Source organism: Salminus brasiliensis, chromosome 6 (genome assembly GCF_030463535.1).
Source record: "Salminus brasiliensis chromosome 6, fSalBra1.hap2, whole genome shotgun sequence".
NCBI lineage: Eukaryota > Metazoa > Chordata > Actinopteri > Characiformes > Bryconidae > Salminus > Salminus brasiliensis.
In genome coordinates this window covers 43,952,676-43,977,017 of record NC_132883.1, presented here as the reverse complement: position 1 = coordinate 43,977,017, position 24,342 = coordinate 43,952,676, and the positions used below count along the sequence as shown (strand labels likewise).

The window sequence follows — 24,342 nt, the reverse complement described above, 5'->3', positions numbered from 1 at the left end:
TAATCCTGATCCTCAAGATGTAGGAAGTGACCAGGTGTAAACAGGGTCTTGTGCCTTAACCAGATCATCAGTGCTATTTATTTTGCTGTCAGTGTTTCTAATGTTTATGATTATATATAAATGTATATATATGATGAGCATCTCTCTCCCTCTCTCTCTCTCTTTATCTCTGCCTCTCTCACCCCTACCAAGGATAAGCTGCGTAGCATCCCTTTGCCAAGACCAAATCCTGATGCCGAGGCTTTAGAGAAGGCGTTTTCTGCGAAAGATTAGCATGCGGCTTTCGGGATTTTACCCGTACTCATTATATTCCGGGGATCTGTGTTGCGCACCCATACAAATGTTCCAAACCCAACTCGACATAATCGCTCCCCTGGGATCAGACCGTTTGATTGTGTCAAACCCAAAGTCAAACTCCCACAGTGCTGACAGCTCACGAACCGAACGTTTTACGCTCCTGTCACACTTTTCTACACATTCAGATTTTTACACGAGTTTCCTCCTCAGTTTAGTCCTGCTCAGTTCCAACCGCTAGCCGGGTCCCCCACCCCCCATTAGAAACACACTTCACAGCCACTGCACAGCAGCAAAGGTGTCACAAGTATTCACATCATCACTCAGGTAGAAGTGAGTGGAGATACTAGGGTTTAAAAGACTTCTATAGAAGCTGAAGTATCAACTGAAGCTTTTTACTCCAGTAAAAGTGTAAAAGTACTGGTTTCAGAACCACAAGTACAAAAGTAAAAGTAATGGAAGGAAAACAAAGGCTGAAAGCTTAGGCCGCGCCACAGGGGTCTATAGTGCACTATCCCCCCCCCCCAAAAAAATTTTTTTTCTCACATTTCTCTAAAAGTCATAATGAGGAGAATGTTCTATTAAAATGTTGATGTTAAAAATGTTGGGCTGCACTAGGCTCCTGTTTCAGCTGCAGATCTGCCCATTGAAAATGAAGCATTTCAGTAATATCAGCTCTATTAAAGGAGCGTCTCTGTGCTCTACTGAGCATTAACATGAGCTTCATGGAGGAAAATATGAGGAGTCGTTGTCTAGAAGTTTTGTAAAGCTGCAGAAAGTCAGACTTCAGAGGCGTGTGATCAATAAGCTTTATTGGAATGTAAATGTGGGGCTCAGTTGGGACGTTTCACTGCAGCTCTCTTGAGTCTCTGCCACGGACACAGTCTTCATACTAGACTACAGACGTCTGCTGTGAGCTCGCTGGAGAGTGACGGGACGTGTGCAGGTGTGATGGATCTCTTATAAACCAATAGGGAGTCAGAATGGTGTCTGTTTATACTTCTCATCCAACCATGATCAGACTCTCACTGTCCGGATGGAGAGATTTATCTGGAGAGGGTTTTTATTGATGAGGAGCCGGAATGAAAACTAAGGGAAATGAAATAGGAGGAACGAGGCTGTTTTTAAAATGTAAGGAGGAGAAAGTTCAGATAATTGGGTTAAATGTAAGAAGTAGAAATAAAAAGTCGTCTGAAAAATAAATAATGACTACAGTAAAGTATAAATAACCAAATTTCTACTTAAGTAAGTTAACGAAGTATTTGTACTTTGTTACCGGACACCTTTGCACAGCAGTACAGTTGAATACAACATCTGTATGAACAGCGCTGTGTCCGTTTAAAGCTTTAACCATTTACTCTTCAGCATTAATGAACGCAGAAATGTGATAGTGGTCTATTAGGGTCTTTTTGATTCCCGTCCACAGGCGTGAGTCACAACCTCTTAGAAAACCTAAAGGTCTTGCTATTATGGTCTGTTGTTGGTGCCCTAACTAGCTAGCAACGCTATGTGTTCCAATCAAAGTTGCCTGCAGCATATTTGATCGCTCCACTAGTTAGCGAGTATTAGCCCATTAGCAGCCTGTGTTTTTAGATATAGAGTTAGATAGATAGTTTGAGTAAACAGTTGTTTACTTTTGCATATCTGCTGTATTTTATTTTATTGTCCAGCTATTAATGCCATTCTTTTTTTATATATATATCTATCTATGTATTTCTATCATTTATCATCTAACCAATGCTCGCCCTGACTGTCCTGTGCACTCTGAGAGAGTGAGGTCAACTGTGCTTTTGAACTCCTGGCATCAGCAGAAATCAATATGACCAACACTTAGAGCACCGTGCCACCTGGGAGCCATATTTCACAACACTTGAGTGGCAAAAGCGCTACAGTGATATTCACTTAATCAAGGGCTTTCATAAAAGGACCCAGAGGCAGAGTGGTCATTTACATACACTGTATGGACAAAAGTATTGGGACACATGCTTATTCACTGTTTCTTCCAAAATCAAAGGAATTAGTAAGAGGTTGTCCAGCTTTTGTTGGAGTAACTGTCCCTACTGCCTACAGGGAAGAAGAAAATCTACTAAATTTTTATTTTAAAATGTGAAATTATGATTTTAATTGTATGTAAAATCACATGGACGTTATTAGTGTTTTTTTTATTAGAAAAAATATATATACTGGCCCTTGAAAATGCATTACTTTTGGCTTGCTATTGTGTTTTGGTCTGGGACAGTGTGATGACCTCTTTACAGCTCACCGTAATATTTTTCAATCCATTTTCTCCCTCATTGCTGGACCCTGAGCGTGGACCTTGTATGCCTCGAACGCATAACCCGCCATGAATCACCTGCCAGTATCGGCCCAAGGACGTCCCCACCTACTGCAAATCCATACCAAACCTCATCCAACGCACTAATAAGAGCTGCTGAAGCTCGCGCAAACGAGTCGGATTCTGTGGAAAGAGCCCAGCATGAAAGAAAGATGGGGAAATCCAAAATGCAGTGTCTTAGCGCTGACGCTGTGCTATTCTTTCAGATTTACGCTCAAAACACAGCCAGCAGGAGTTCGAACAGAATGCAAATGGCAGCATACAGGCTATTTTTAACCTGCTTCTAAAATTAGTCTAACTGCTCTCCCTAGAAACGACTCATCGGTTCTCCATAGACACTACAAATGTCCAAGTGTCCAAATGTTTGTGGACACCCCTTCTGGTGAATGCATTCAGCTACTTTAAGTTGCATCCGTTGCTGACACAGATGTGCAAATGCACACACTCACACGCACATGGCGAGTCCCTGTAGAGAAGTACTGCCAATAGAATAGGACTCTCTGGAGCAAATATAAGACATGAACCTATTGGCACCATGCTGCCTAATGCCAAGCGTGGGCTAGTAGAGGGGTATAAAGCCCCTCAGCAGCATTGAGCTTTGGAGCAGTGAAAGAACTGTGCTCTCTGGAATGATAGTTGGTGCTCCAGTTAATACTTTTGTGGGGATGAGCTGGGGAGCTGGGGATAATGAGGACAACATCCTGACCTCACCAATTGCTGAATGCAATCAAATTTTCACAGCAAGGCTATTCCTCACTCTAGAAGAAAGCCTTATTCCCTGGACAGTAAAGACAGCTACTCCAGCAAAAGCAGGATAAACTCTTTTTAATACCTTTTTAATTTGGGAAGAAAGAATAAACAATGAGCAGGTGTCCAAATAGTTTTGTCAATTTAGTATATGCACTTTTTAGTGGTCCATTGTCCATTCTATGTAATATGCAGTGATGTGCATGGGTAGCTTCAGCATCACCAGCATCTTTTATGAGTTTAAAAGGCACATTATTACTGACTTATGGGAGCGTCTCCAATGTGCTGGATGATGAATCAGTTGCCATAATTGCCATTACAGGCCAATGGACATGAAAGCACATTATGTAATGCTATGCCTTGTGTCCTTTCGCTAAATTGCTTTTCAAGTTATCAAACAATTGGATCACGAAACTATGATTTCAGTGCCGCTTGTGTTCATTGCTACAGGGGCTACGCAGCCTTTTGGTCTAATAAAAGCCTCACACAGTAAGCTATAAGCAATAATAACCGTCAAATCCAACAAGCTTATTGAAAGTTCCAGGCTTTCACTACGTTTGCACGCATTAAACCCTAACGGGGAGCCATTTCTCTGGCTCGTTTTTTTAATTAGACCAAACCGGTGACCTCTAAAGCCTGGCTCTGATGATGATGCGGACAGCTTAGTGAATTAGCAAATATACGTCATAGAAACTGAAAGAAGAAATTTTAACTGCAGCCGAAGTTCTCAAACTCTGCTGGTATGGTTCCAAAGATTGGTGGTAGTAACTTTAGGCTATTAATGACAGGGCTATAAATACCTGTGGGGTGTGTGACGGGACTCAGGAAGGAGCTGAATCCGCAGTATGTATAAATGCATACGGTCATACGGGTCTACCAGCAGTGGCAGAAACCCCAGCCTACAGGAAGTTAACCTCAGCAATGCTCCTGTCACTAGGAGGGTATGGACTTAACACGTCTCCTCCAGTACATGCAAGGCCATCCACCACCTCTATTCAAACTACCTTGCATTGCCAACATTCTTGGTGGACAGCTAAACACCACACCAGCTAACAGACGCCTGTGCCGGCCAACATCGCTTTAAGAGTGATGGGGGAAGAAGGAGCGCCATCTGCCCACCCGGAGAGAGCATGGCCAATTGTGTTCTCTCAGACTACGGCCGCTGATGGCAAAGAGGCCCTTAGAGGCAGTACAACAGACTGCTGAGCCACTGGAAGCCGCAAAGCAGCTTTACACTGATCCAGGTCCGAGCAGGTCCTAGGTGAGCAAGCCAGTGGCAACCATGACAAAGCAAAACTCCGCCAGCAGCTTAGTTTCTATATTTAATACAGGTTCTGTCAACCTGTTTGATTGAATCTGGCACGTTTGCACCTTAAACGGTTGATGCTGATTAATACGTACTGTCCGTGTTTAATGAAGAATTGAGGTGAAGTGAGAGAAGATGAGGGTCTGCGAGACTCAGCATGGGTTCTGTCAGGCTGCTTTAATGGACCTACGCCATCTTCCTGCCCTCATAAATTATAAGTGGCTTATTAAAGCCCTGCTAGCGCTAACTTACATCTCATTGCCATGAATGTGAACCCGGAGCTGCGCTGAGTGCCGATGGGTAAAATCTCCTCCCAGTCCCATCCCGGCGCCATAAATCACCCCACACTCGCTGCCTAATTCAGCACCTTGATTTGCGACCTCTGTCCTGTTTTATTGGTAAGTGGATCTTTCATCCTAATGATTATTGACCCGAGCAGAACCGCCAAATTAGAGAGAGGGAGAGAGAGGGTGTGCGAGTGAGTGGGACAGAAATATAGATTTAAAGAGAGAGAGAGCGAGAGAGAGAGAGAGAGAAAGAGAGAGAGTAAATGAGCGAGTGGGAGAGTTAGAAAAGAATAAAGAAACACTGAGGGAGATGGAGAAAGAGGGCGAGCGAGAGTGGGAGAGAAAAATAGATTGTGTGAGAGAGAGCGATAAGAGATATGTGAGAGAGAGAGATAAAGAAGAGAGAGAGGAGAGAGAGATAGAGGAGAGAGAGAAGCAGAGAGATAAATGGGATAAATGGGAAAGGGAGAGTAAGAAAGAAACAGCAGGAGTGGGAAAGAAAAGAAGGGAGAGAAAGAGGAGAGAGAGAGAGGGAAGCAGAGAGAAAGCAAAACAGAGCAGAAGGAGAGACAAAGAGAGATAAGAAAGAGAAAAGGGCATAAAAGAGAGAGAGAGAGAGAGAGAGAGAGAAAATAGAGAGTAGGAGGGAAAGAGCGAAAGACAGAGAGAGTGAGTAGGGGAAAGAGAGAGAGAAATGGGAGAGTAAGATAAATTGAAACAGAGAGAGTGAGAGAGAGAGAGAGAGAGAGAGAAATGGGAGAGGGAGATAAATTGAAACAGAGAGAGTGAGAGAGAGAGAGAGAGAGAGAGAGAGAGAGCAGCAGCCTTCCAGCAATGTGTTCATTAATTCAAATTCTCCAATTAATAATGAGGGGACAGAAGCTAACCGCTAATCGCTGAACGAGGGAGATAATAGCAGCTCCGGTGACTGAGCGGTAAATACGGCCTCTTTTCAAGATTTTCGGTCAAACAGAGAACCCTCCTCTCTATTTACCCAGCCTTTTAATGAGGAGCCCAGAGGGCCTGCTGTCCATTTAATTATGCAGAAAGCAAACACAGCCCCTCTAAAGCTGAATGCAGCCCTTAGAGAGCAGCGCCTCAGAACGCCCTCAGCGGACGACAGCGGAACAGGTACAGACAGGACCGCGCTGAGGAGCGCAGACCCACACAGGCCTATATTTAGATTATGAGCCTTCTCTTTTTTATTTTTGTGTGCTTTTTTTGGTGCACATTCACCATGAGGTCTGAACCCAGACCGCCGGAGGCTCTGAGGTCTTCTGGAGTCCTTGAGAAAAAGTTTAATTGGTGATGCACCCTCAGCTGTGGAGAGAGAGAGAGAGAGAGAGAGAGAGAGAGGGCGAGAGAGCATTTGGCTGATCAATGCAGTCTACTCATTAAAGCTGGAAGAAAGTCGGATGGTGTGGGAGAAGAGATGCCATATCCAGCTGGACTGCAGTCATTAGCATATATTATACACTATACCTACCTGGACCAGCCACAGCCTGAGGGGGCATGGAGTGCCCATCTGTGCCCATAACCATCCATAGGTGGATAGTTAGGCCAAGGGAAATTCTATGGAGAAGCCACATTTCCAGGTATCACCTCATCTAACCTTAGAGATAACGTAAGAGGGCCATTTTTGCATCTAAGTCCACTGTGTGGACAAAAGTATTGGGACACAAGCTCATTCATAGTTTCTTCTGCAATCGGGGGTATTAAAAAGAACAGCTCACCGTCTCTACTGTCCAGGAATCAAGGCTTTCTACTAGATTTGGATGCTGGATGATCACCCACCCCACCTCACCTCATCCCCACCTTACCCCCAAAAAAGTACTGGATGGAGCACCAACTATCATCCAACAGAACACAGTGCTTGCACTGCTCCACAGCTCAATGCTGCTGTTGGGCTTTATATACCCCTCTAGCCCACGCCTGGCATTAGGCAGCATAGTGCCAATAGGTTCATGTTCACTATCTGCTCCAAAGAGTCCTATTCTATTGGCAGTACTTCTCTACAGGGACTAGACAAGCAGTGTGTGTGTGTGTGCGCATTTGCACAGCCATGTCAGCAACGGGTGCAACTTCAAGTAGCTGAATGTATTCATTACAAGGGGTGTCCACAAACATTTGGACATACAGTGTAGAATTCATTCATGTGAGGATTCATTTAGAAAGGATGACTGCTTGGAGGAATGCTGGCCAACGTGGCTTAATAGTAATGGGGAGAGAGGGCCATCTACCCACCTGAAGAGGGCCTGGTCAATTGTGCACTCTCAGACTCAGGCTGCTGATGGCAAAGCGGCATGGCTCAGGATTCGAAATTGTGACCCCCTGGGCAATAGCAGCAACACATTAGACTGCTGAGCCGGACTGCAAAATCAAACAACATGAAATTAAACACAATCTAAATATGTAGATAACTATACACAAGCTGAGCTGAGCGCTACAGCCTCTTTAAACATGCAATGACAGTTTTGCCAGCACCTTTTTAAAGCTCATCCAATGTCAAGAAGAGAAAACTGTAATAAAACTGGGTTTTATAAAATACTAAAAAGGCCCCTTGGCTCATTACGATTGTGGAACCGCTTTAGTTATATAAAACCAGTTATAGTAATATCTACATGTGAGTTTCTTCTCTAGAACCATTTAACCAGGAAAATAACCATTAAAAGTGACTTCCTGAAGAACCCCTAAAAAACCTCTTTGTAAGAGTCCAGGGTCCTCAGATAGAGTAAAATATTATAATACAGGCAAGATGTTGGACCTTACCCACACTGATGATCACACGTTTAATGCAAAATGGCATTTTCACAGTCTGCTGAGATGAGGTCAGTCACTCGGTATGGTCCAAGATCAGTTGTCTGACTTCTGCACACTGGTAACAGCTACAGCTGAAGAGAAACCATTAAAAATGGATGTATGACGTGACCCAGTCCGCTAAGCTCTACAACCTGGATGCTACAAAGGATGACCTTCATTCCTGTGAAACTGCTGATATCTTCCAGTTGAATAGTTCAGGCATGTCAAGGACAGCTTAAAAGTCCATCAGTGCAGCACCATGCCACTCTTAGTCCTTTAGCAGTCTGTCTTTTTTCTTTTCTCGGGACGCTCTTTGTGTTCTGTCAGTTTTCTGTTAAGATGTTATCGCTACTCTGGATTCAGTGCTAGCAGACTAGAGTGCTGGAGATGCACTGAGGGCAAAAAAAACAGCGCAAGGTTGAATTTACTCGATGCAAATTTGTTCTGCCTGAATAAGATCTGTGTATATTCCATTAAAGTAACAATGGAGAACTGTGTTTATCCTGGCATGGTTGAATAGTGAGGGTTCGGTACATGGAAGTGACAAACCGTGAACCTCAAACACTGCTGTTCCTCCTGCAAACAAAACATCCAGCAGATTCATAACAGGGCTGTGAAATGGGCCGATTCCAAACCCCCAAAACTGTTACATGACCACTTGGCGGTGCAACTTTACATAAACCCCACCCACTACAGAAAGCCCTGGTCGAAGCTGGTGAAACGCTAAAACCGACGGTGTCCTCAGGAGAATATGGTGGTGCTGATACTGAAGAGCAGCTCATCACTTCCAGACTTGACTAGTTATGGAAATGGTTATTACTGGGCAACTCACATGTTTTAATTAGCAGATCCACACTCGGTATCAGCAGGTCTCTCGCCCTTTCAGCACATTTAAGGAATGCATTTTAGGGGGTCGATAAGGAGCTGGTGGAAGGGGCCTTTGTGAGGCACAAACAGTGCAGAAAGCAGCCAATCAGAAGCTTCATACGTCTCTGGAGGGTAAAATACATCAGCAGTTGAGGCAGAACTATGGATGGAGCAGAACTGAATTTTCAATCACTAGGGGGCGCACTAGCCAGGTTTGAAACAGCAAAGGTAAAAGTAACACAATATACACAAATAAATAATCATATACATATACACAATAAATAATCAATCAATAAAAACATACATACACACACACATATATATATATATATATAAAAGTAACACAAGTAAACTCAACCCAGCACTTTTCTCCAGCGTGACGGCTGTTGAATCTGTGGCAACTGGTGTATTGGTGTAGGGTATTTGCAGTGCTGAGCTAGTCTAGCAACACACTGTGGACGTGTGGAGGTAGCGCTTGGCCAGCTGTGATTGCCATTCAGCCCTGCTCCCCTCTCTCCAACCCCGTCACAGTCCAAGGCGAAAGCAAGGTCGTCTAAATTAATGCGAATCGGCAGTGGAACAAACAATTTCCTAGACGTTTTCTAAATCCCCGCTCTCAAATTCCCTGGGAATCTCCTCTTGATGAGCGTGGTTGCTCCTAACTGACTGGCAATGGAGGTTGGGGGAAGGAGCTGGGTCCTACATGAGTGCAGCCTTTTCCAATGTTATTGATATTCATTTAATAGGAATGAATTTAGTTGGGATTATTCATCAGGACTAATTGGTAGACACAGCATAGTGGGGTACATTAATGAGCATAATTTGTAAAATATTAAAGGGTAAGTGGCAAAATGACAGCACATCTCTCTGTCTCTCTCCCTCTTTCATCTCCCTCCCTCTTCTTGCTCCCTTATCTTCCTCCCCTCCCTCTTCCCCTCTCTCTCTCTCTCTCTCTCTGTCACTCTCTCTCCCTTCTGTGAGGAGGAGAGAGCTTCAGTGCTTGGGCATTCCCTCTCTCATTTTCTCTCGCTCCCCTTTGCCGGAGCACTGTGAGCATACCTCGGGTCCTTCCACATTTGAGAACCCACAGGGAATTTCTGTCCTCGTCCCTTCAGGAGGATCCTCACAGTCAACAGCGAAATGCAGGTGAGCTCCAGCTGTTTCTGATCCTGTAAAAATAATAAAATAAAAAAAACAGCAGCTACTGTCAACAACTTTTTTATTTGTTATATTTATTATATTATTTTTATTATTTTATTTTATATGATATTAGTTATAAACAGATGAAAAACAGCTATAGATAGTCTTAAGTTTTAAAACAGTGCATTATTGTGTATAATAATTATTTTTTTATTAAAATGAGTCTCTATGTTGGAGCTCCTCAGCCACGGTCCCATCAGACCGTCAGTTGCTGGGGTAGTTCCTGGCTGTAGTACTGGAGGGCTGAGGGCTGGAGGGCTGAGGGCTGGAGGACTGAGGGCTGGAGGGCTGAGGGCTGTAGTACTGGAGGGCTGAGGGCTGGAGGACTGAGGACTGAGGGCTGAGGGCTGGAGGGCTGAGGGGCTGAGGGCTGGAGGACTGTGGGCTGGAGGGCTGAGGGCTGGAGGACTGTGGGCTGGAGGGCTGGAGGACTGAGGGCTGGAGGGCTGAGGACTGAGGGCTGGAGGACTGTGGGCTGGAGGGCTGGAGGACTGAGGGCTGGAGGGCTGAGGGCTGGAGGACTGAGGGCTGGAGGGCTGAGGGCTGGAGGGCTGAGGACTGAGGACTGAGGGCTGGAGGGCTGGAGGACTGTGGGACGCAGGGTTCGGTTCCTGTGTTCATTCAGAAACAGAAAAAGCAAGTTTACACACATTTAGGTGGCGATGGAATGGATTATCTTCCGACAAACACGAAATATCCTACAATAATGATGACAATAATAATAACAAACCGCTAGCTGCCTCCTCCTGCTGCCTCCTGCTGCTGCCTCCTGCTGCTGCCTCCTCCAGCTGCCTCCTGCTGCTGCTGCCTCGAGAAGCGTTTCTCCTCCGCACTTTTGAACTCATACCTGACCTTAAACACGACTGTTTTAGCCTCACTTGAGCAATAAACTCTTATTAAATTGCCGAACATGGCTGTTTTTACACCGCAGCAAGGCAAACCTGTCGGAAAACAAGGGGAAACCAAGTTAACAAGCACCGTTAGCCTGTTGATAACACGAGCCGTCATGCTAGTCTGATACTGAAGTTAAGCTAAAGCGGCTCGTTCTCCAAAACACGCAGGTTTATTCATAATTATTATAAACTATCATCCGTTTTTCTTGTTCCCACTTCATCACAGTAAACATCTGTTCGTGCTTTGGCTTTATGATCCCAGCCAGGGTTGATTTAGGGACGGCTTGTCTGTCAAGTTACATAATTCGCCCTCAGCTGTCAGTCCGAGACCGACTCGTGGACGAATCGACTCTTTGAACCGCCGTCTGTTTCAATACATCGATCGAATCGATTCACAAATCCAATTGAACTGATCGAACTTATGAAGTGTTCGAACAGTGGTTATGATCGTTATTGATCATATTAAGCTTATAAACAGTAGACCATACGGAAATGACTCCAGAAGTATTGAGTCTTCTTGACACACAATATGGACAAAAGTATTGGGACACCTGCTCATTCATTGTATTTTCTGAATGCAAGGGCATTTTTAAAAAGTCTGCTATCTGACAGTATCTGTACTGTCCAGGGAAGGATTGCTGGAGCAATTTGGAGCATTGCTGTAAGGATTTGATGGCATTCAGTCCTGATTTCTTTGACTGAATCAATCCATTTTGGTGCTGCCGTCCATCATTGCTTTTTTCCACCATATGCAATTTCCAGTACAAACGATTCTACTCATAAAATGCCCCAAATAAGAGCTTCAGTTTGGGTATCTGGGCTTTAAATGAGATCTGAACTTGATGTGGGTTCCTTTGCAGTTCAAGGTGCTCCCAAAAGCTGTTGAGATGTAAGCAAAGCCATCATGAAATGGTCTAATGTGGAGAAACTGGAAAGAACTGGATTTCTTTACAGCGGTGGTGATAGGATTTAGGGGTCGTGATGTCCACAGCTATTGTATTTGCCATCCAAAATGGCAGATAAACCTACATGTGTCTTCTGAGGTTTATGTTTAGGTAATATTGATGATAAAATAGTTGGAAAACCATAAAGAATAGTTTTCTCTGGAGGCTATAATGCACCCTGCATGTACCCTTCCACTAAAATTGGGTTTTAAAATAAGTTTTAAGCCAAATTCTTCTCAAAACTGTTGTAAAACAATGTCTCGGGCAGTGTATACACAACCACTTAATGTGTAGACCTTCTAAGAAGGAGCCTTGAGAGGTTTCTCGAGAACTAAGAGGTTTCTCTAGAGCTATTAACCCCTTAAAAAGCCTATGGATTGTGGACGGGCTGAAAGTGTTACTGCAAACTCCTATTACCAGAGAATAGCCACTCCACTGGTTTTGGCGTGTTAAGGGGATAAGAGGTTAAAGGTGACATCCTTTATTATACCATCAGCAGTATGAACTGATGCTATTACTAAACCTGTTAACCAATTTGTTTAACATTCATTCAGCTGAAAAGTAATGGTAGGTCACTTGAGGTGAAGTCAGCACCGTTGACGTGACATGCCTGCTGACAGTCACCCAATATAAGAGGCTTATGCAGTCTGCGATTCTGATTTGACGAGTGATTTTTTTGGGCTCATCTGAACACATAATCCCTTTGCGTGGCAGTCCTCTATCTGCACTGATATTTGTTTGGGGGGGGGGGGGGGGTGACCAAAAACAGCCTGTTTTATTCTAAGAGCTAAAGAGAGGTTGGAATGTGGCCATTGATAATAAGTGGACTGATACAGACCCTTTTAACTTGGGGTTTCATGGTACTGAGCTGTCTTTTTGTGAAATGTGGGTTGATATAACCCAAACATGCTGTCCCACATGTCCAGGAAACCTTGGCAAACCTGGAAAATCATATCCAGTCATCCTGACCCATAGGTGATCCATTAAGCCACTGAGGTTCCAGCTAAGTGTCCACTGTTTGACTGTTTGTCCTTTCATACCCATTTAAGGTTGCTATGCTATAGTGCTATGCTACAGTGTCTGTTCTGACGCATGTCATCATTTCATGAGGGGGCATTTGAAGCACCTTTATTTGTAAGAGCGTAGACCAGGGGCTATCAGTGTCCAACTGTCAGGTCTAGTAGGTCTAGTATTTAGGCAGGGAAATTGAACCAAACCGTGCTGGATGCAGGCCCTCCAGGACCAGACGTGATGACCCTTGTGGAAACTGGAGATGTAGCCAGGTCACTCAGCAGTAAAGATAACATTTCGAGAAGGCTCAGACAGTTTGTTCTCATCAGCTGTGGAATAATTGTCTGGAATAAACTGTCTTTGCTTTTGACGGGCGAGCGCTCGCTCCCTGCAGGGAGCTGTTTTATGTATTGCGCTGAGAGCTTTGATCTAATATGGGAACACTAGATAGGCTATTCCCTCGATAATGAAGTGTACTCATACTGGAACAGCGATAATCTATTATGCAGGCCCGAGACGCAGCTCGTAAATGTTTGTAAATCTCCAGACACAGCAGCAATAACACAAGTTAACTTGCTGCACTGGTAATGCGCTTTGTTTGGGCCCGCAGCAAATGGCCCAAAGAATGCTATGGCTATTCTGCTATGGCAATTAATGAGAATTAGCTGGAGAATAACTCTTCGGAGAAGGCTTTACACTGGACTACTACACCCAAAAACACTGCTGTGAGAATTGGATTGCAATCAGCCACGAGTACATCAGAGGGGGCACATTCTGATATTAGATGATCAGTTCAGGATCACAGTGGAACTCATTCCAAGGGTATTGGATGGAGCTCCATGCCTCCAGAGAACGCCTTCAGTCCCAATGTCTGACATTGTGCTGGTCCATGTCGTTCCAGCAAAACGGCTCTGACCCATCGAGGCATGGACTCCACAAGGCATCTGAAGGTGTTCTGTGGTATCTGGCTGTAAGTCCTGTAAGTCGTGAGGTGGGGCCTCCATGAGCATCAGTGAGCCTTGGATGCCCTTGGACCCCTTCCTTGGACAAGTCCACTGCAGATCTTTCACATGACTGAAAGGTTCTCTCTGGAACCAATACTGTAGATGTTGTTCCTGAACTATGTTCCTGAAGCCAACCCCCCGGGCTCCTCAACAGCCACACGCTGCCACCAGTCAGGCGTGGACTGATGAATAATTTGGGGGGTGCATGTAACCCACACTATTGATAAGAGAACGAGGAGAGAGGGATAAACAATGGAAAGTTGAGCCTGAGATCATGAACAACAGATAAACCCGCAGCCAGCGACGGCTTTATGTTTAGCGAGCAGCACACATCTAAATGCTCGCTGTGCCTCCCAGTGCTTTTAATGAAGTAGCCGCTTTGCAAAGGATCAAGGCAGTAAAATACCAGCTCACAAAACTGGGCATCACCTCACTTTAGCGTCTGTAAAGTGGATCAAAAGTAATTTAGTCTGAGCTGATTTTCTCACCAGTAGATTTTTTATAATGTCTGAGTGCTTTGATGCGGAGCCTCTGGGCCGAGAGGAGCCCCTCGTCCGGCCAGCAGCGGACGTGAGTGTCGGACTGCAGCTGCTCTCCCAGCGTTTGATCAGCCTGTGGTTCTGAATCCCGATTGAGTCTTGGCGCTGAAACGTTGCAATCGAAGCGGAAACACAAATTAGCAGGATGTGGATGGAATGTAAAGTAGAAATCAGCGGAAGAGGCTCAGGCGGCGCCCCGTGGGATGCATACATTACCTCATTTTCATCACCTAGGGATTTCAGCAGGGGGTCTAACGTATTTAATGGTTTAGCATGTAGGAGCTTGTGCTTGGCGAATTGCTCTGTTTAAGAGTATATGGGATTATATGGGATTAGCACCTCATTAGCTATAATACAGTTATAATAGTCTAAGCCTATTGTGTGGAAAAGTGACGTCACATCCAATATGACACCATTTTATCGTTATTACGATAAAAACTCACGTCACGTGTGCTTTTCTGAGATTTTGCAATATCTCAGCCTTCAGTTTTCCACCTTTGCTTCTCAAGCTACCAAGAGGTATAATTGGCTGTACGCTGATGTAGGCAACCACTGACAGGTGAAGTGAAGAACATTGATTATCTGGTTCCAGTGGCATCTGTCAAGATGTGGGAGCAGTCAGTTCTTGAAGGTGCTGAAGCAAGCAAACATCAAAACATCAGGCAGGTCTTGTGTGGTGTTCACGGTATGCAATGGTGAGTCCCTACCAAAAGTACTCCAAGGAGGGACAACCAGGGGCGAACCAGGGACAGGGTCATGGGCACTCAAGGCTCATTGATGCTCATGGAGGCCCCGCCCACCTGCTGCTAACCAGACCTGCTGCTAATGTCTTGGCCTTAGATACCATAGGCCACCTTCAGAGGTCTTGTGGAGTCCAATGGATAACCTAGACACAACATTAGACAGGTGGTTTTATTGTTATGGCCGATCTCGACTGAGCGTTTTCTTGTTGTCCGTGGTGGGAGAAGGATGGAACCTGTTCTCCATCTGCCCTGAGCCGTCCCAGGCATCATCACTGCAACTGGGCACTCAACACACACACATACACACGTGTGCCCCTCGGGATTCAGCTTCCTCTATATGAAACATTTACAGCCGTCAGTGGAACAAGAGTGCAGTGGCACACGTGTGCACTCATGGACCTAACGTGACGTACACGTGTGCTCGCATCCGAGCGAGAGCCAGTTACATGCAGTAGGAGTTTACGGGTTTGGTCCGATCCTGTAGTGATGACATATTAGAAGAATATAAAGAATACAAGCAGACAAAGCCCAGATTTACACTTTGTCGCTGTTATGCAAAAAACTAAAAAAAATAGACTGGCTGCACATGTGTCGGAGGGGGCGTGGGTTGGTTAGGAGCATAGCATGCATTAGGAAGGGAATATGTACAGGCTGGGTAATGGGCAATCCAATTAATGAATCGTTTCCTTAATGAATCGCACTGAATCGTTTCCTTATGAAGTGCAACTGAATCCAACTGTTTTGAGGCGACACTCCTTCCCCAGGAACACAAGCGTGGTACACACACACTCACACACTCGCACAATAGCTCGCAATAATGAATAGATGCTCTCTCCTATCAGACCTGCTGCCCTCCTTAGCTGTGGCTATGGAGCTGATGTCCACCCACACACAGATGCACCGCCAACTCTCACACACACACACACTTAGACTACACAATGCCTTTGCTGTAGACCTACCAGAATTGCCTCTGTGTACGTCTTTTCAAGCATACACCAGTGTATTAAGACCAAAACATTAAGACCACTCATGATGAAACCAGTAATGTTGATTATGCTACTGTAAATTTGACACATGTGGAGGTCTGGGATATCTGCCATGCAAGGCTCACTGAGATGTGATGCCAACAAAGGGTATCCAAGCTAGTCAGAACCGACAGACGGGTCTCAGAAATGTGTTCACAGTGCGGCGTCCCCTGCTGCACAGCTGCAGACCAGTCAAGGGTGCCCATGCTAACACCTGTCCACCTTCAGAAGCCTCCACACATGGATTAATGGGAGTAACATTTTAGGTCTTAATGTTTTGGCTCACCGGTATATATATATATATTTATACACACTATACGGCCAAAAGTATGTGGACACCTGATTGACATATTTAGCTGTTTCTTTTTTTTTGTTACTTCACTACTACCACCCCTACTTCTAAACTGCTGGTTCTGGCTGGGCTACCTCGCTTGGCATGTCGCAGTACTCTCTGACATTAACAAACGACGCAAATGTGGCTGTTGTCCTTCAGGAAAGACACCGCTCAGGCCTGAGAAGACACCAGGACACATGATGGACAGAAGTTACTCTCGGATTGTGATGGCGCATCATGCGACAGACTCTGAGTCTGAGTGAATTTCTAAAAGGCCAAGAGAAGTCACGAGTTTCTCTCTCTCTCTGTTCCCACACTCTCTCCCCACCTCTCTCCACCTGAGGGAGCGCAGAGCATCGTTTCAGTGCTCATCAGCCAAGTCAGTCACTGATCTGAGCCCTCATTTAAGCTTGATTTAAGGCAGAAAGTCAGAATGCCCTCTCTCAATCCAATCAGGCTGCAGGATTCCTCTGCGGAGCGCTTCAGACGCAGCGGGAGTTAAGCTCAGCTCTCAGACTCTCAGACTGCTGAAGCTTTCCACATTCATTCATTAGCATAAATCCTGCTAGGCTGTCGGAACGAGACACATGAGGGATTGTCGTGCTTTTAGAGAGACGCTTCTCTCTAATAAGAGTTAAATGGGCAATTTTATCTCTACTTTGTCTTTCTGCCTGAAGGCCTGAAGGAAAATTGATGTTTCAGGTGTTTATTGGAACTAAACTGCTTTACACTTAGTGGGTGGGGCTAAAATGCTTTGGTATGAATGGGTGGAGCTAATTTCTTATAGACTTAATAGTTGGGGCTAAACTGCTGTAGCTTGCATTGGGTGAGGCTAAACTGCTGTAGCCTGTAAACTGGGGAGGGGGTAAACTGACTTTAGACTTAATGGGTGGGGCTATAATGTAAAGTTAAATGGGTGGTGCTAAACTGCTGCAGCGTAAATTGGGGGGGGCTAAACTGCTCAAGGCTAAAGGAGTGGGGCTAATCTTTTGTAGACTGAATGGGTGTGGCTAATCTGTTGCTGGCTGATTGATGGGGTTAATCTGTTAAACTGCAGGTTGAATGGGTGGGGCTAAACTGCTGTAGATTTAATGGGTGTGGCTAAACTGTTGCAGGCTGATTGATGGGGTTAATCTGTTAAACTGCAGGTTGAATGGGTGGGGCTAAACTGCTCAAGGCTAAAGGAGTGTGGCTAATCTTCTGTAGCCTGAATGGGTGTGGCTAATCTGTTGCAGGCTAATTGGTGGGGCTAATCTGTTAAACTGCAGGTTGAATGGGTGGGGCTAAACTGCTGTAGTATTAATGGGTGTGGCTAAACTGTTGCAGGCTGATTGGCGGGGCTAATCTGTTAAACTGCAGGTTGAATGGGTGGGGCTAAACTATTGCAGCCTGATTGGTGGGGCTAATCTGTTAAACTGCAGGTTAAATGGGTGGGGCTAATCCATTAAACTGTAGGTTAAATGGGTGGGGCTAATCCGTTAAATGCAGGCTAAATGGGTGGGGCTAATCGGTTAAACTGCAGGCTAAATGGGTGGGGCTAATCCATTAAACTGTAGGTTAAATAGGTGGGGCTAATCCGTTAAATGCAGGCTAAATGGGTGGGGCTAATCGGTTAAACTGCAGGCTAAATGGGTGGGGCTAATCCATTAAACTGTAGGTTAAATAGGTGGGGTTAATCCGTTAAATGCAGGCTAAATGGGTGGGGCTAATCGGTTAAACTGCAGGTTAAATGGGTGGGGTTAAAGTGCTGTAGGCTGATTGCTTTTCACAGCGCTGGCCTGATGAATTCAAAACAGGCCGTTTTCTGCTGCTGCTTTTCCCAGAACTGTAGAGAAGCTGGTTACGACTCTTGCAAAAATGAACATTTGCGACATGGACTCCCTGCATTGCCGCAGGCCCAGAAGCCTCGCGTCTACAGAGGGTCCACCATCACGCATATCAAACTGGCTTCTGCAGACAGGACTGCCTGCTGCCTTTCTTCATGTCGGCGTGTTATTGTTTGTCCTGAGCCGGGGCGATACGGCTGATTGACGGCTCATAGATCTAAGGGGTTATATAAGAGGCTGCGAGGAACACGCCAAACAAGCTCAGTGCTCGGGGTGTTCAGAGAGCACAGAGCCGAAAAGAGAGAGAGAGAGAGAGAGAGAGAGAGAGAGATTGAGCGAAACTGAGAAGGAGAGAGAGGGAATCTGAGCGCTGGACGGAGGGAGGACAGGTTAGGGGAGAGGAAGGAGAGGTAATTAAAGTGCAGAAAGGGAGAGGGGACGGTAGAGAGAGGTAGAGTAACAGACAGAGAGAGTGGGAGGACAGGGCAAGATTGGCAGGGAGGGAGACTGGCATTAGTAAAGGTTTTGGGGAGAGGAGGAGGTTGGGGGGGGGCTGAGTAGAATGCAGTGTCTGTCTTTCTCTGTCTGTGTTGTGTCTTTTACAGTAGAGAACAGATATGAGAGGTGGATGGACTGGAAGACGAGAGGAGCAGCAGGTGTTTGAGCTGATTGAGGGATCTTTTCCTTCTGTTTCCTCCTCCTCCTCCTCTGCAGTGTGTATCCAGGGTGGTCTCAACTAAAAATAACCCCCGTCAGTGCCTCACTCTGTGTGTGTGTGTCTGTAGGAGCGCCTCAGGAACGCCAAGACAGGCTCCCAATCAGCACAGAACACGCTTAACCAACCCTCGCGGCTGTGGTGTGAAATAATCATGCCATATGGTAACTATAGCGTGTAGGCTCTCCGTATATGGTAGCCTGCCTGTGTTACATCATACAGTATGTCCCTTACTATGGAGTAGCATGGTCTCGAACTGAACATCCAGGCAGATTACCACAGGGTACGCCACGTCACTGAATCACATTTATCAAATATTAGTCAGAATTTCCGTTATGATCCATTTTTTTTCGTATTTTGGGAAAATTAACGTAAAACTACTATCAGCATAAAATAAATAAAGACTAAAGATTATACGGACAAAAGTATTGGGACACCTGCTCATTCACTGCTTCTCCTGAAATTAAGGACATTATAAATAGAGTTTATTCTGCCTTTATTAAAGTAATTGGCTTTCTGTTAGATTTTGGAGCACGGTTAAGGAACTTTGGTGAGGTCAGGATGTTGGACGATCACCTTCCCACCTTATTCCCAGTATCTTCAACTCATCCCCAGCTCCAAAGGATTGAATGGAGCAGCATAATTCCAGAGAACACAGGTCCTCTGCTCCACAAATGAGACATGGTGCCAATAGGTTTATGTTTATCTGCTCCTGAGAGTCCTATTGTCCTTTTCTATTGGCAATACCTTTATACAGGCATTAGACAAGCTGTGTGTCGGCAATCAGTGCAACTTAAAGCAGCAGAATGCATTCATTGGAAGGGGTGTCCACAAACATTTGGACATGTAGTGCACAGTTGGCCCTGCTCTCTCCGGGTGGGTGGATGGCTCTCACTCTCTCCCTCCACGTCACTTCAGTGGGTGTTGGCTACCTAGAAGCACCAGAGTCTGGTACCCGGGGCGTTCCAACCCAATCATCTGGTAATAGCCAAGATGGCTCAGGCCTTGCTTACTTCATCAGAGAGTGGTCATAATGTTTTGGCGCATTGTAGACATAAGTATGATACCCTTATAACAGTGTAATACTGGAGTGCAGTGCCTGCTCTGTGCTGCGCTTCAGTGCTTGTGTGTATTGAATTTGAATGGAATCGAACCTACGCACCCTGCCTCCCTCTTGCTTTCCCCTTTCTCTTTATCCCTCTCGTCCCCCACACCGACCACCCCCCGCTCTTTTACACATCATTCATGGCTTTCTAGGACGGGGCGCATACACACGCGCTGAAGAGGCAGGTGTGATGGTTAAATCACAGCCTCTCCTCTCGTGTGGGTATGGATGTGTGTGTATGGGTGTGTGTGTGTGTGTGTGTGTGTGTGTGTGTGTGCGTGCGCACCTGTGTATGCTATGCGCCTTTGCAGAGTGATGTTATAATAAGTGTGTCCATGTGTGCCTGTGATTATCCCAGCCATGATCCAACGGCGTGCACTATATCATCCGGCCCGTGACTAATAGTGAATAATGGATCTGTCCTGCAGCGTTCCTATCTCTCTCGCTCTTCCTCCTCTCTCTCGCTCTCTCTTTCTCTCTTTCCTTGTGTCTCCAGTGCTCTGTAAGGGAGGCACTGTAGGTGCTGTAGTAGATTTATGAAGGACCAGCTTGATTGACATGTTGTTATTTATAGAAACGGACAAAACTATGGACAGTAGCATCCCTAATAATAGCGGTGGCTGCGTGTTTTATGGGAAACAGTGGGTCAGACGATGCATAAGTATGTCTATTAGAGATTACTGAACACCTCCACATGATTGTGACCACAATAGAGGGTGAATTGCACGCTGGTTGTAATATGGAGATCAGTGGATAAACGTGGTTTTGTAAACTGACAGTCATTCGGTTTACAGGCCTGTTTACTTATCATATTAATATAGAATAGGGGGAATTCCTCTGAGCTAGTCGCATATTCACAAAAGGGTTCCTGTTGTATCGGAATATTGGAAAAAAAGGGATTACTGGTGATTTAGTAGATTTAATAACAGACAATATAGAAAATAATAATAATAATAATAATAATAATAATAATAATAAAATAATTAACCACATTAATGATACACACATGATATAAATATATGTATCTTTTATTTAAGTCTAAGTTTACTATCTGGAATAGTATATATATATATATATATATATATATATATATATATATATAAATGCTCTACCTGTACCAAAAAAGTCTAACTAAGGTGACAAAGTAAACTAGCTAACTTAGCAAAATAGCCAAACTAGTCAATCAAGATAAACTAGGTAAGCAGACTAGCTAAACTAGATAATTAAGTAAACTAGCCAAACAGCCCAGATATATTAGTTAACTATGCAAACTAGCTAAACTACCAAACCACCTTAACTACCTAATTAATAGCTTAATAAACTAGCTAACTTAGCAAAATAGCCAAATTAAAAAAAAGATAACTAACAAACTAGTCAAACAAGTCAATCAAGATAAACTAGGTAACCAAGCAGACTAGCCAAACATACTAGCCAAACTAGCTAATTAAGCAAAAGCAAAAAGCAAACTAGCCTAATAAACCAGATATATTAGTTAACTATACAAACTAGCTAAACTACCAAACCAGCTAAATTAACTAATTAAGCAAACAATAGCCAAGCAAACCAGCTAATGTATGTACGCAAGCTAGCCAAACTAAAAAAAATAGCTAACTAATGAAACTAGTCAAACAAACAAGATAAACTAGGTAACCAAGCAGACTAGCCAAACAGACTAGCTAAAGTAGCTAACTATGCAAACAGTCCAAACTAATAAACTAGCTAACTTAGCAAAATAGCCAAACTAAAACAAATAGATAACTAACAAACTAGTCAAACAAGTCAATCAAGATAAACTAGGTAACCAAGCAGACTAGCCTTTTAGCTAAACTAGCTAATTAAGCTAACTAGCCAAACAACCAAGATATATTAGTTAACTATGCATACTAGCTAAACTACCAAACCAGCTAAACTAGCTAATTAATAGCTTAATAAACTAGCTAACTTAGCAAAATAGCCAAACTAAAAAAAAAAGATAACTAACAAACTAGTCCAACAAGTCAATCAAGATAAACTAGGTAACCAAGCAGACTAGCCAAACCTTTTAGCTAAACTAGCTAATTAAGCTAACTAGCCTAATAAACCAGATATATTAGTTAACTATGCAAACTAGCTAAACTACCAAACCACCTTAACTACCTAATTAAGCAAACTATAGCCAAGCAAACCAGCTAATGTATGTACGCAAGCTAGCCAAACTAAAAAATGAGCTAACTAATGAAACTAGTCAGATAAACCAGATAAACTAGGTAACAGCTGACAGTGACTGTAGGCGTGACTGTAGGCGTGACCGTAGGCGTGACTGTAGGCGTGACCGTAGGCGTGACTGTAGGCGTGGATGCAGAGGCAGAGCAGATCCTAGAGCTTGTTTTCTCCCGCAGTCGTCTTTGAGCTTCGGCGTGTTTGATAAGGGCACAGTGTGTTTGATGGTGTTTTAATGAAACAGACTCAGTCTGGTCTAGCGCAGATTTCTCGCGACACACACACACATTTTCCCTGTCTTCTCATTTATTATGCTGTTTCTCCTCACATTTAATCTATCAGCGGTCGATAGTCACAGGCCACACTAGTGGAGTATTAGGTAGCGTGTGAGTGTGTGTGAGTGTGTGTGTGTGTGTGTGAGTGTATGTACACTTATGATGAGAATATACAATAAAGAAAGACTGGCAGCTTTACCTGGAGAAACTTACCGCCATTATATTAAAGGACAAAAGTATTTGGACACCAAACGTATTATTAATGAGTTCATTCACCTTTGCTGCAGTAACACCTTTTACTGTCGTTGGAACAGTGCTGTGAGGGAGGTTTGATTGCACTCGGCCCCATAAGACCTTCAGCGAGGTCAGGTATTGATGTTGGATGATTGGTTCTATCACTCCAACTCAACCCAGTCCCAAAGGTACTGAATAGAGATCCGTCATACCAGAGAACCCAGACTCACTGCCCCTCAGCCTAGTACTGGGGGTTTTCTACTCCTCTAGGTGGTGCTCATCACTGTAAATTGTGACCTTTAGAGGGTTGGATTCCTGCTGGACTTTGCCCCCCGTTGCCCGCCCCTGCCTTAGGGCCATTATATGTCCATGTGGGCTAGCTCAACTGTATGGGTAGCCCAACTGGGACCAGAAGGGGTTAAACATAGGCCCCATCAGGGTTGTGCACTGGACACAGGGCCGAGATGGGACCCATGTGGGACTAAGGTGGGCTGTTATGGGTCCGAGTAAAAATGCACTTACCCACTCTGAACCCATGCCCACCCGGAACCCACCTAGCCCACGTTCCACCCACATGAGTATGTCGGATGGGTTCAGTGGTTAGAAGGGGTGCTGTTCATCCGGCATCTTTTAGCATAAGAACTTGTAAAGGCCCAGTTTTGGCAATTTTGGTGTAAACTACAAGGCTGAAGCTCCAGAGAGGGCCAGAATGAAATCACGCAGGAAATGAATTTATAACTAAGTATGAATAACTAGAATAGACCTGAAGGCCTTCCAGGAATGTACAAATCCATCAAAAGGAGGTGATTACCGCAGCATCCGCAGACCTTTTTGGCCTTGTGTGCTTACGCAGTTGCTCCGGCAGCATCTTCCAGACTTTCTAGGCATCTTTCTAGGCATTTGGTCCAGCCTTCCAGAAAATCTGCCCATCCTGTGCGTTAATCTCGTTGTTATTAACACCTCGGAGTGGTGGTCTGGAGCTGCGTCTGTGTGTCTGAGTGGGGTAAGAGTGAGGTTGGGTAATTGCAGATTTTCCTGAGGGCTTGTGAGACGCTCCGCTATTAATTATACACCACTGCGTCCTTTTTAACTCCTCTACATAGAATAAGCGTGCACTTCTAGAAGGATGAGCATGTGTGGGGGATCGTGTGTGTGTGTGTGTGTGGGTTTAACTCAGGGTGAGGTGAGGTGAAGCCTATTTCTGAAGAGAATTTGACTCTACACTCTCTAGTTCTGAGATGTTTTGGGGTCGATATTGAAGTCAGAGGATGGTGAAGGCCATCCCAAAAGCTTCATGTGGGTTTCTTCAGGTAGTCCATGATGGATTTTGGGGTGTTCTGGATCAGTATTGTGTTGTAAAGGCCCTATTTTATATACATTATGTGGACAAAAGTATTGGGACACCTTTATTACACTGGTATTATAAAAAGTTTATGCTGCTTTTGTTGGAGTAACTGTCTCTACTGTCCAGGGAAGAGAAGAGGCTTTCTACTAGATTTTGGAGGAGCATTGCTGTGAGGATTTGATTGCATTCAGTGACAAAAGGTGTGATGTAGGTACCAAAAGTACTGGATGGAGCACCAACCATCATTCTTGAGTTCTTCCTCTGCTCCACAGCTCAATGCTGGGGGGCTTTATACCCCTCTAGCCCACGCCTGGC

The 24,342-nt window shown here is 44.7% G+C and overlaps 1 protein-coding gene and 1 long non-coding RNA gene across 2 annotated transcripts in view; one reads left to right on the top strand and one right to left on the bottom strand.

The window, feature by feature from the left end:
* Window positions 1-2,672: 2,672 nt before the first annotated feature.
* Window positions 2,673-7,826, bottom strand: LOC140557758 (uncharacterized). Its single transcript, XR_011979840.1, has 3 exons — window positions 7,739-7,826; window positions 7,214-7,339; window positions 2,673-2,752 (listed from the first exon to the last, which is right to left on the bottom strand). It is a non-coding gene; the product is annotated as an uncharacterized lncRNA (long non-coding RNA).
* Window positions 7,827-9,618: 1,792 nt separating this feature from the next.
* The window catches only part of kcnip3a (Kv channel interacting protein 3a, calsenilin), a 65,918-nt gene continuing 51,194 nt past the window's right edge, over window positions 9,619-24,342 (top strand). Inside the window, exon 1 of the mRNA XM_072682526.1 lies at window positions 9,619-9,781. Coding sequence (XP_072538627.1) covers window positions 9,776-9,781 — 6 coding nt within the window. The 5' untranslated portion in view covers window positions 9,619-9,775. The remainder of the gene's footprint in view (window positions 9,782-24,342) is intronic.